Genomic DNA, 13246 nt, shown 5'->3' on the forward strand with positions numbered 1-13246 from the left:
GATTCAGATTTCCAATCAGATAGGGACAATAATAAGTCTACATCAGGCTATGTGTTTACCTTAGGAGGTGGAGTCATTTCATGGAGGAGTGTTAAGCAGAAATGCGTATCGGACTCAACCATGGAAGCTGAGTATGTAGCAGCCTCTGAGGCAGCTAAAGAAGCAGTATGGCTCAGGAACTTTCTAATGGACTTAGATGTGATTCCTGATTTGCCCAAAATCATCACAATTTATTGTGATAATAGTGGTGCAGTTGCAAACTCGAAGGAACCACGAGCTCATAAGGCAAGTAAACATATAGAGCGCAAGTACCACCTGATACGAGATATCGTGAAGCGAGGAGAAGTTGTCATCGCCAAGATTGCATCAGCGGATAACCTGGCAGATCCTTTCACTAAGGCCCTTCCGGCGAAAGCTTTCGATCGGCATGTGGAGGGAATGGGAATCAGATGTATGGTAGAAGATATGGCAGCTTAGTCATTAGTATAAGTGGGAGATTGTTGGAGTGTATACTGAAAGCCTAAGCTTTGTAAACATTCATTATGAATAAAAGAATCACATTTGGTCAAATTGTCTACATTTGTTTATAGTTGTTCATTTAATTTATATTGTAGATAACATAGTATGTGGTGTCACATGCAGAAGATGATGTTATCAGTACCTTATAAATTATAAACAGTAGCTCACGACCAAAATGGAAAGGAACAAACCATTAGAAGGTCGTAGTGTAATTAGGTATCAGTTTATCTTGACTGTATAATTACACTAGTACACTTAGAGTGTATTGAGTAGGACCATTTGAGGTCGTTTCTTTTATACTGACTTTATAAAGGAACAAAGACCTCAGTTATTATGGAAGTGTGTGCTCTTAATCCTAATATAATAACAAGCACATATATTTGATATTTATTTCTTTAATTTATCAATGGGTGAGATTTAGTTCGATGAATCAATAAACCCGATAAGTTGGGAAATGATATCACTTATAGTGTGTGTTGTTGATTATAAAAGGAAACTGTGTCCTAGAGATACTAGGTTGATAATGTCCCCAAGAGGAGCTCATAAGGATTGTCATGTTAAACCCTGCAGGTGGATTTAGTCCGACATGACGATAAGGTTGAGTGGTACTACTCTTAGACTAAGATATTAATTAAATGAGTTGTCAGTAACTCACTTAATTAGTGGACATTCGATATCTTAAACACAGGGAGACTAACACACTCATAATAAGAAGGAGCCCAAAATGTAATTTGGGATTGGTGCGGTAGTTCAATAATAGTTCTCTAGTGGAATGAATTATTATTGATAAAATTAAGTTGTGTGTTCGGGGTGAACACGGGATACTTAATTTTATCGAGAGACCAAAACCAATTCCTCCTCTCGGTCCCTATCGTAGCATCTTATTTATAGAGTACTATACCCACCTATACCCACCTTCTATACCCACCTAAAGGGGGCCGGCCAAGCTAGCTTGGAATCAAGCTAGGGCCGGCCTAGGTATATATTAGGGTGGCCGGCCCTAGCTTGAACCCAAGCTAGTGGGGGCCGGCCAAATTAAATTAAAAAAGAATTTTAATTTTAATTTTAATTTTTATTATGTGGAAGAAATAATTTATTAAAGAGAATTAAAATTAAAATATCTCTCTTGTAAAAGATTTACAAAAGATTAAAGAAAGAGATTAGATCTCTTTCCTTATTTGTAAATTTGTGAGATATTTTATTTTCTCTTTAAAATTATCCACATGTTGATAAAATTAAAATTATAGAAATTTCTTTTTATCAACCATGAAGAGATTTTTAAAGAGAAATTTTAATTTTAAAAATTTCCGGAAACAAATTAGGAAGTTTTAATTATTGATTAAAACTTGTCTAATTTATCTCTTTTGATGTGGCCGGCCATTAGAGATTAATTGGGGAAATTTTATTTTATTTTTCTCAATTAAATCATGTCAAGGAAATTAAGGAAATTTTATTGTAATTAAATTTCCTAATTTTCCTAGGCCAAGGAATATAAAAGAATGGGTGAGGGTGCCTTCATGAGAGACAACCTCTATTATTTCTCTCCCTCTTTTATTCCTTGGAGTGGCCGGCCATCCTCTTCCTCTCTCCCTCTTTGTGGTGGCCGAAACTCTCAAAGGCTTGGAGCTCTTGTGGCGGCCGGATACTACTTGGAGAAGAAGAAGAAGAAGAATGAGAGAAAGCTTGCATCTCTTGGAGCTTGGTTGGTGTTTCGTTCTTCATCCTTGGTAAAGCTTCTTTGTGGCCGAACCTAGCTAGGAGGAGAAGAAGGTGGTTGGTGGTTTCTCATCTTGGAAGATCGTTGCCCACACAACGTCCGAGGTTAGAAGAGGAATACGATAGAAGATCAAGAGGTCTTTCTAGAAGGTATAACTAGTAGTTTTTCCTTTTCCGCATCATACTAGTTATTTATGGAAATAATACCAAATACAAGAGGCTTACGTTCTAGTATTTCGAATATGTTTTTCGAAGTTGTGTTCTTTTATTTTTTTTTCCCCTTGTGATTTGATTGTTCTTTTCGGTTAACCTAAAGTTATTTTAGGAAATTAAATATTAGATTTCCATAAAAGGTTTTGTCTAGTCGGTGGTGGTTGCTCCCATATCCAAGAAGGTCGTGTGCCTCGCCACGTCAGTACTGGGAACCAATTATGGAAATTAATATTTAATGAAATTAATAACTTAAGGTGATTTGGGTCAAACGTGTTAAGTTCCGCAGGAGACCCAAGTCAAAACCTAAAAGAACAAATAGATTAAGTTTTGGATCAAACGTGTTAAGTTCCGCAGGCGATCCAAAATTTAATTTAAAAGAACACATGGTAGCTAGGAAAAGGTTCAGTCCTTTGTACAAAATTTTTGTACAGTGGAACCTCTAGGTTTTCCGAGTAGCAACCAACAAGGACCATCCATGGTAGAGTGTTCTCTCGCAGACAATGACTAGTCATTTATCCTGACTATCCACGGGACTATCTATGGTAAAGTGTTCTCCAGCAGTCAGTGTTTGTTATATATTTGCTATATGTTGATCATGTATTTGTTCGTGTAGGTTTGGATGCACTATAGGTACTCCCGATTTGTTGGTTATTCTCGGTTGAGCAGGTTAGTGAAGTGATATATTATTGATTATACTTTTAGTTAGTTGGTGATTTTATTGGGACACCTACGTCGATTAGTAAGTATTTTATCTAAGACTACATTCTTTGATCTTCTGTTAGTATATTATTCATGCACTATCTTCTTCTACCCACTGAGTGGTTGTACTCACTACTCAATGCTTTTCCTTTAACTTTCAGGTTACAGATAGAGAAGGTGTTGTGTCGCTCAGAGGTCTTGGCTGTCAATCCCACTCGAGTTCAGATTTTTGTTCGAGTTATTTGGGTTATTTTTCGATGCCTGTATTTACAATTTTCTTTCTGTATTAAATGCTCGAGTGTTGTTCTTAGCTTGTTAGTTAGTATAATCATTTGTTCATACATACATACACGCATTGTCATTTGTATCTAGTCGATTTTATATTGCATCGGTGTTATATTGACTTGAAATGGTATTGATGTAGTGATGAGGGGGCCCACCCCGTGGAGGATAGCTGCCACGGTGGAAGTAAAAGTCAAGGTGGTCAACGTTCAGATATCATCGATCAGTTGGGCGATAAGGTCAATGCTCATATATCATCTACCGGTCGGGCGATCATGTCCTGATCGGGGGGAGAAGATTCTAGTCCGATCCCGAGGGAGAAGGTTCCGATCTCCTGTCTGATCCCGAGGGGAGAAGGTTCCGATCTAATCCCACCTTTGACACAGGGATGTGTCAAATGACCGACACTCAAGGGAGTAGTGGACGCCGGACAGAAGAGGAGATGATGTGCAGAAGCTGGGCCGAGCAACTACCCCACTCGGCCTTACGATAGGACTTGGTATTGGCACAGTGGAGCTTCGGCCGATCGGACGAGACAGGAGTAGCGAAGTTCCAGCTGAACGGGCGGGACACAGGAGAAGCGAAGTTTGGGCCAAGTAGCCAACCCGCTCAGGCAGCAACATACTCCCTCTATTATCCATCAACATCATTTTGGGAGTTAGTGCCGCTGACACCAGGCATGGACAACCAGAAGATCATACGGTGAAAGCTTCCACTATCACTTCAGAGATATGCTCGGCCTATTAGGGTACTGTGTCAGGGACACTTTACTGATAAGTCTTTTCAGGGAAAACTTTGGGAAGCATGCTGACCTTGGGGAGCATGCACGTGCTCTACAGGAACTCTATATAAAGGGGGATCCAAGCATCGGCGGAGGTACACAATAGACACTATTCGTGCTACTGTTTATTTTTGTTGTTGCTCCGCATTCTACTTCATCACCGGTGACTGAGTTGAGCGTCGGAGGGCCAATGTCGGGGACCCCTTTCCTGACTCGGCACTGACGTAATTTGTGTTTCAAGTCGGAGCGGAGTCTACAGGCGGTCAACGGGAGCGCGACATCCCCATCTTTCCATCTCATTGACTTTCAGACAGGATCATATTTGGCGCCGTCTATGGAAACTTAACCTGCATCTGAGTTGAGAAGATGGAGGATGTTGGATGACTCACCATCGTGACGCTCACCAAAGAGGAGCTCGACATGCTCGTGCAAACCCGGGCGGCGAAGATGTTCGAGCAGCAGCAACAGCAGGCACTAGCCGATCGGCTAGTACAACAGCCGACGACATCGACAGCAGGAGGGCAAGCGGGATTAGGAGACCAACCGGAACCAGTTTCATATGGGAGAATAATAGAGGTCCGACCGGCACGCAGGAAGCGCCACTTGCGCCCATCCCATTTCATCACGCCTTGTACCAAACCCCCTCAGAAATAGCTCAGGCGAACCAGAAAAGGGTTTATCTTTGGACGATGCTCCCATTCGGGATATGCGAAAAGGAAAGGCACCTAGAAGTTACGCTTCGCCCGAGCGGATCAATCTACAGTTCTCTCGGGCGATCTCCCTCTACCCAGGCACTATACCCCAATGGCGATCGGGGAATACAATAGAACGACCGGTCCAAATGATCATTTAGATAAGTTTGATAACGCGACCACGCTGCACCAGTACACAAATGGGGTGAAGTGCCAAGTCTTTCTCACTACCCTCTCTGGCTCGGCGCAGCACTGGTTCCGAAGATTACCGGACGGATCCATACATATCTTTAAGGACTTTCAAGCTGCATTTCAGCACCATTTGCCAGCAGCCGACGTTATTAGAAGACGAGCCTCAGCCTCTTTGCCCTGAAGCAAGGATCAAAAGAAGTGCTCCGAACCTCTATCAGGCATTTCAATCATGTGGCCATAGATATACCCTCAGTCTCATCTGAGACGATGATGAACACCTTCACGCAGGAGTTGATTGAAGGAGAGTTCTTCCGGTTACTCATCAGGAAGCTGCCCAGGGACTTCGACCACCTACTCAGGAAGGCCAATGAATACATAAACATGGAAGAAGCCCAGACAGCGAGGAAGAAGGAAACGTCGGCCGAGCCTGCGTCGACGCTCGAGAGGCGACCATCGAACAACCTGTTGGTTAGTCCTAGGAAAATGTACCGGTTCCACTGTACAAAAATTTTTGTACAAGTGTCGAACATTTCCTTAAATAACCTATTGTGTTCTTTAGAAGTTAAATTAGGAATCACAGACGGAACTTAACATCATTGATTCCAAATTTAACTTATCTATTCTTAATTATTTAGATTTGAATCGCAAGCGGAACTTAACACTATTGATCCAAATCCTCCTATGTTATTAATTCCATTAAATATTAATTTCCAAAATTGGCTTCCAGGACTACATGGCGAGGCACATGGCCTTCTTGGATATGGGAGCAACCACCACCGCCTAGATAAAGCCTTTTAAGGAAAGCTAATATTTAATTTCCTTAAATAACTCTAGGTTAACCAAAAAGAACAATCGAATCACAAATTCGAAAAACAAAGAAAACACAAACTCGAAAAATAAATTCGAAAAACTAGATCTAATGCCTCTTGTATTTGAAATTCATACAAAAAAATAACTAGTATGATGCGGAAATTAATTACTAATTATACCTTCCTTTGTATGCAACGACCTCTTGATCTTCTATCGTATTCCTCTTCTAACCTCGGACGTTGTGTGGGCAACGATCTTCCGAGATGAGAACCACCAAGCATCTTCTTCTTCCTTCTAGGTTTCGGCCACCAAGAGTCCTTCTTGATGGATAGGTTCGGCCACCACCAATGCTCCAAGGGATGCTAGAGACTAGGCTTCCTTTCTCTTCTTCTTCTCCTTGCTTGATCCGGCCACCAAGAGAACTCCACCAATGAAGAAGTTTCGGCCACAATAAGGAGAGGAGAGAAAAAGAGGGGCCGACCACACCACCAAGGAAGAGAGGGAGGAAGAAAAAGAATAAAGTTATTCACCATGAAGGAACCTCTACCCCCTCTTTTATATTCTTTGGTCTTGGCAAATAAGGAAATTTTAATAAAAACTTCCTTAATTCCTTTGCCATGAAAATGAAAATTTATTTAATTAAAAATAATTTTCTTTTCTTAATTATAATGGTCGGGCACTTTTAATCCCCAATCAAGGAAAGTTTAATTCACACAAGAATTAAAACTTCCTAATTTGCTTCCAGAAATTTATAAAAAATTTCTCTAATAATTTTTTCCTTCATGGTGGTTTGTAAAAAGGAAATTTTATAAATTAAAATCTTTCTTTTAAACATGTGGATGATTTCCAAAAAGGAAAGTTATCTCTAAAAATTAAAATCTCCTTTCAATCTACAAATAAGGAAAGATATCAAATCTTTTCTTAATCTTTTGTAGAAACTAATAAAAGAGAATATTTAATTTTTAAACTCTCTTTTAAATCATGAACATGGTTAAAAAAGGAAAGTTTTCTCAAAATTAAAATCTACCTTTCAATCTACAAATAAGTGAAATCTTTTCTTAATATTTTGTAGAAAGCTATAAAAGGAAAGATTTAAATTTTTAACTCTCTTTTAAAACCATGGAATCCACATAAGAAAAATTTTAAAAAATAAAATTACCTTTTATTTTAATAGGGCCGGCCACCTAAGGTTGGGTTCAAGCTAGGGCTGGCCACCTCATGAACCCATGAACTATGCCTTTGGCCGGCCCTAGCTTGGACTCCAAGCTAGCTTGGCCTCCAAGCTAGCTTGGCTGGCCCCTATAGGATGGGTAAGAAGGTGGGTATAGGTGGGTATAGTACTCTATAATTAAGAGGCTACGATAGGGACCAAGAGGAGGAATTGGTTTTGGTCTCCCGATGAAATTAAGCATCCCGTGTTCGCCCCGAACACATAACTTAATTTCATCAATAATAATTAATTCCACTAAAGAACTATTATTGAACTACCGCACCAATCCCAAATTACATTTTGGGTTCCTTATTATGAGTGTGTTAGTCTCCCTGTGTTTAAGATATCGAATGTCCATTAATTCAAATGAGTTACTGACAACTCACTTAATTAATATCTAGTTCCAAGAGTAGTATCACTCAACTTTATCGTCATGTCGGACTAAGTCCACCTGCAGGGTTTAACATGACAATCCTTATGAGCTCCTCTTAGGGTCATTCTCAACCTAGATTACTAGGACACAGTTTTCTTCTATAATCAACAACACACACTATAAGTAATATCATTTCCTAACTTATCGGGGTTATTGATTTATCGAGCTAAATCTCACCCATTGATAAGTCAAAGAAATAAATACTAAATATATGTGTTTGTTATTATATTAGGATTAAGAGCACACACTTCCATAATAACTAAGGTCTAGTTCTTTTATCAAGTCAGTATAAAAAGATTTACCTAAAATGGTCCTACTCAATATACTTACAGTGTACTAGTATAATTTATTAGTCAAGATAAACTAATACCTAATTACACTACGACTATTCCAATGGTTTGTTCCTTTCCATTATAGTCATGAGCAACTGTTTATAATTTATAAAGAACTGATAACATGATCTTCTGTGTGTGACACCACACACCATGTTATCTACAATATAAATTAATTGAAAAATTACACTTAACAAATAAATGTAGATATTTGACCATTGTGATTCTTTATTTCTAAATAAATGTTTATACAAAAGCTAGGCTTTTAGTATACACTCTAACAATCTCCCACTTATACTAAAAGACTATGTTGCCATACATTTGATTCCCAACCCTTCAACATGCCCATCAAAAGCTCTTGCCTTAAGGACCTTAGTGAAAGGATCTATAGGTCATCACCTGATGTAATCTAGGCGGCAACAACTTCTCTTCGTTTATACGATTTCTCGTATTGGGTGGTACTTGCGCTCTATTGTGTTTACTTACCTTATGAACTTATGGTTTCTTCGAGTTTGCTAATGCACCACTATTATTACAATAAATTGTAATAATTTTTGGGCAACCCAGAAAATATGTCTAAGTCCATCATGAAGTATCTGAGCCATACAACTTCTATGACTGCCTCAGAGGCTGGCACTTACTCAGCTTCTTATGGTGGAGTCCGAAAAAGCACATTTGCTTATCACTCTTCCATAGTTATAACTTCACTTCCTAAAGTAAACACAAAAACCCCGAGGTCGACTTACTATTGTCCCTATCTGATTGAAAGTCAAAATCCGTGCAACTCACAGGGAGCAAATCGTCTGCTTGGTAGACTAGCATATAATCTCTAGTCCTTCTCAGGTACTTTAATATATGCTTCACAGTAGTCCAATGTCCTTGTCCAGGGTTACTTAGATATCTGCTAACTATGCCCTCGGCAAAACAAATTTAGATCTCGTGCATAGCATACATTAGGCTTCCGACAGCCGAAGCATAAGGAACTGCCTTCATTTCCTCTATCTCCTTTGATGTCTTCGGAGACATCTCTTTAGATAAAGCTACTCCATGCTGAAAAGGTAAGAAACCTTTCTTGGAGTTTTACATGCTTAAAACGAGCAAGGATTATTTCAATATATGAAGCTTGGGATAAGTAAAATATATTTTTTTCTTACGATCTCTTTGATCCCAAGAATATATGCATTCTCCCAAGTCCTTCATATCGAATTGTTTGGACAACCATACCCTTACTTCTGACAACACTTTGATATTGTTTCCAACTACCAAAAATGTTATCTACGTATAGTATAAGAAATACCACCACGTTTCCATCACACTTCTTGTATACACAAAACTCATTCGGTTATAAAATAAATCCATAGGTCTGGATTACTTTATTAAACTGGATGTACCAAGACCTTGAAGCTTTACTTCAGTCCATAGACTGATTGAGCTTACACACAAGATGCTCTTTGCTCTTTGCAATGAACCCTTCTGGTTGCTTTATATGGATGTTTTCTCTAAGACTTCCATTAAGGAAAGTTGTCTTGACATCCACTTGCTAAATCTCATAGATAAAAGAATCCGGATAGACTTAAGCATGACTACCGGAAAAAAAGTTTCCTTTTTCAACAAGCCTTGCTTTGAAAGTTTCTACCTTCTTGTCTATCCCTCTTTTCCTATTGTAGACTTATTTTCACCCAATGGCTTTTACACCATTTGGTGATTTTATAAGCTCCCAGACTCTATTAGAATACATATATTCTAATTCTGTATTCTTTGCAAAGATGTTGCATCTTTATCTTGGAGTACTTCGTCATATGTCCGGAGATCAAGTTTATGTCCACCAGGGATCGAGTCCAAAGACTCTCCCAAAACATGAATCTTTCAGGTTGCCTAACAACCCTCCCACTACGACGAGGTACTTTCTGCAATTGTGTAACATTTGTGATACGTGTTGTAGTTTCTTGTAATATTTCATCTTATACAGTTGGTACTAGGTTAGACGTGTCCTTTAATTTCTTTAAGAACAATTTTTACTCATGGGCTTGTGGTTCATAGTATAGTCCTTTTCTAAAATCGGGCATTGGTGCCATCAGTGACCTTCCGATTTTAATGACTATAAATCTCTTTTCATTTTTCTAGGATAACTCACAAACAAGTAAACTCATGTCCAACTTATCAGTGTCTCTCACATGCTAGACCACCCAAATTCGAATATGCTTCAGACTAGGCTTACGCCCATTCTGTAATTCTATGGGAGTAGAAAGTTCTGACTTAGAAGGTACTACGTTCACTTCCGTTTCCAGTATATATCCTTAAAACGATTTTGGTAATTTTCTGAATAACTCATCTTCGATCTAATTATTCCATAAGAGCCTTATACCTTCTGTTGGAATGTATACTAAAAGCCTAGCTTTTGTAAACATTTATTTTTGAAATAAAAGAATTACATTGGTCAATATCTACATTTATTTGTTAAATGTAATTGTTCAATTAATTTATATAGTAGACAACATGGTGTGTGGTGTCACACACAGAAGATCATGTTGATGGTTCTTTATAAATTATAAACAGTTGCTCACGACTAAGATGGAAAGGAACAAACCATCGGAATAGTCGTAGTATAATTAAGTATTAGTTTATCTTAATTAATAAATTACACTAGTACACTCTAAGTGTATTGAGTAGGACCATTTAGGTAAGTTCTTTTTTTACTGACTTAATAAAAGAACTAAACCTTAGTTATTATGGAAGTGTGTGCTCTTAATCTTAATATAATAACAAGCACATATATTTAATATTTATTTCTTTGACTTATCAAATGGTGAGGTTTAGCTCGATAAATCAATATGCCCGATAAGTTGAGAAATGATATTATTTATAGTATGTTTTGTTGATTATAGAAGGAATCTGTGTCCTAATTATCTAGGTTGAAAATGTCCCCAAAAGGAGCTCACAAGGATTGTCATGTTAAACCCTGCAGGTGGACTTAATCCGACATGACAATGAAGTTGAGTGGTACTACTCTTAGAGCTAGATATTAATTAAGTGAGTTGTCAGTAACTTACTTAATTAGTGGACATTTGTTATCTTAAACACAGGGAGACTAGCACACTCATGATAAGAAGGAGCCCATAATGTAATTTGGGATTGGTGCAGTAGTGCGATAATAACTCTCTAGTGGAATGAGTTATTATCGATGAACTTGAGTTGTGTGTTCGGGGCAAACACGAGATACTCAAGCTCATCGGAAGGCCAAAACCAATTTCTCTTCTGGGTCCCTGTCGTAGCCTCATTAAAGCCTCAAGTCCATCCAAAAAAAGACCCATCTTAGTATCCAAGAAGGGGGTCGGCCCAATGTTTGGTGACCAAGCAAGGGCTGGCCACATCCTCTTTTATAGGGGTCGGCCATATTGCTTGGTGACCAAGCATGTAGAGGCAGGCCAAGATTAATTCAAATAGGAGGGGTGTTTTGAATTTTTAAAAATCTTCTCTTTGAAGAAAACTACAAGTTTTAAAAAAGTGATTTTAAATTTAAAAAATTTCCTTATTTGAATTAGGTCACATGTTTTAAGAGAGAATTTAAAAGTTTTAAAACTTTCCTTTTTTAACCATCTTTATGGTTGTGAAAAAAAGGAAGAGAAGTTTTAAAATTTAAATTTTCTATCATCGTGATAAAAAAGAAAATTTTATAAGAGAAGTTTTAAATTTTAAAACATGGTTTTAATTTTTAGAAACTTTCCTTTTTTAACTCCCACTTTAGGAAATTAGGAGAGAGCTTGTAAAATTTTATAATGGCTTATAAAATTTTATTAAAAATTTATTTTTCCTTTTTTCTCTTGATGAGGTAGCCGACCACCTTGCTTGGTGCCCAAGCAAGGGGTCGGCCATAATTAAAATAAAAAATCATCACAAAATTAATGTCGGTGATTGATTCAATCAAGAGGAAAGAAAAAAAAATAAAAAGGAAAAAGGAAAAACTAGAGGATGATTTTATTTTTTGTTAAAATTTTTTCCTTATTTGCCTTGGGCAAGTAATATAAAAGAATAGGTGAGGAGGCCTCATGAGACAACAATTCTTATTCTCTTGCTTGGAGAACCTCAAGTGGCCGGCCCTCCCTCTCCCTTCTCTTTCCCTTTTGCTCTCTTCTCCTTGGTGGTGGTGGTGGTCGGATTTTAGAAAAAGAGGAAGAAGCTTTTAGGTGGTGTTCATCTTGGAGGATCGTCGCCCACACGACGTCCAAGGCGAGGCGAGGAATACGGCAGAAGATCTTGAGGTCATTAGCTTATAAGGAGAAGGTATAACTAGTCGCTTTCTTCCACATCATACTAGTTATTTTCTTTGTAAGAATTCTAAATACAAGAGGCAATTAGATCTAGTTTATCGAATTTATTTTTCGAGTTTGTGTTTTCTTCTTTTTTGAATTTGTGATTCGATTGTTCTTTTTGGTTAACCTAGAGTTATTTAAGGAAATTAAATATTAGCTTTCCTTAAAAGTCTTTGTCTAGGCGGTGGTGGTTGCTCCCATATCCAAGAAGGTCATGTGCCTCGCCATACAGTCCTGGAAGTCAATTTTGGAAATTAATATTTAATGGAATTAATAACATAGGTAAATTTGAATCAATAGTGTTAAGTTTCACTTGCGATTCAAATCTAAACCATTAAGAACAGATAAGTTAAATTTGAAATTAATGATGTTAAGTTCCGTCTGCGATTCCTAATTTAACTTCTAAAGAACACAATAGGTTATTTAAGGAAAGGTTTGACACTTGTACAAAAATTTTTGTACAATGGAATCGGTACGTTTTCCTAGGACTAACCAACACCTTCTTTCTACTACACCATTCTGTTGGGGTGTACCAGGTGCAGTTAGTTGGGATTAAATCTCGTCTTCTGATAAGTGACTCCTAAACTCTCCTAAGAGGTACTCGTTACTACGATTTCACCGTAGTGTCTTGATACTTTTACTTTGACGTTACTCCACATCAGCCTAGTACTCTTTGAACTAATCAAAACACTTAGACTTGTGGCGCATTAAGTAAATGTATCCTTATCTCGAATAGTCGTCTATAAAAGAGACGAAATATTCAAAACAACCTCTTACCTGGATAGTCAAAGGTCTACACAAATCAGAATGAACCAATTCCAACATATCTTTGGCTCCATACCCCTTAGACTTTAAAATCTTCTTGGTTATTTTTCCTTCCAAGTAAGACTCGCAGGTTGGAAAAGATTTCCACTACCAATGAACCCAAGAGTTTATTGGTTATTATCCTTTAAATCCTACTCAAGTTAATATAACCTAGCCTTAGATGCCAAAAATTTGATTGGTTCATTTTCGAAGGTTGCTTTCTCTTATTTAGAAAATGTGTTATTAATTTTCA

At 37.8% G+C, this 13246-nt stretch overlaps 1 protein-coding gene across 1 annotated transcript in view; it reads left to right on the forward strand.

Moving 5' to 3' along the window:
* The first annotated feature begins 2987 nt into the window (after nt 1–2987).
* The window catches only part of LOC122019009 (disease resistance protein RPS2-like), a 34045-nt gene continuing 23786 nt past the window's right edge, over nt 2988–13246 (forward strand). Inside the window, exons 1-7 of the mRNA XM_042576521.1 lie at nt 2988–3014; nt 3062–3114; nt 3309–3410; nt 3572–3668; nt 3941–4131; nt 4217–4305; nt 5348–5562. Of these exons, the coding sequence (XP_042432455.1) occupies nt 2988–3014; nt 3062–3114; nt 3309–3410; nt 3572–3668; nt 3941–4131; nt 4217–4305; nt 5348–5562 (774 nt within the window). The remainder of the gene's footprint in view (nt 3015–3061; nt 3115–3308; nt 3411–3571; nt 3669–3940; nt 4132–4216; nt 4306–5347; nt 5563–13246) is intronic.

This window comes from Zingiber officinale, chromosome 9A, assembly GCF_018446385.1.
Source record: "Zingiber officinale cultivar Zhangliang chromosome 9A, Zo_v1.1, whole genome shotgun sequence".
Lineage (NCBI taxonomy): Eukaryota > Viridiplantae > Streptophyta > Magnoliopsida > Zingiberales > Zingiberaceae > Zingiber > Zingiber officinale.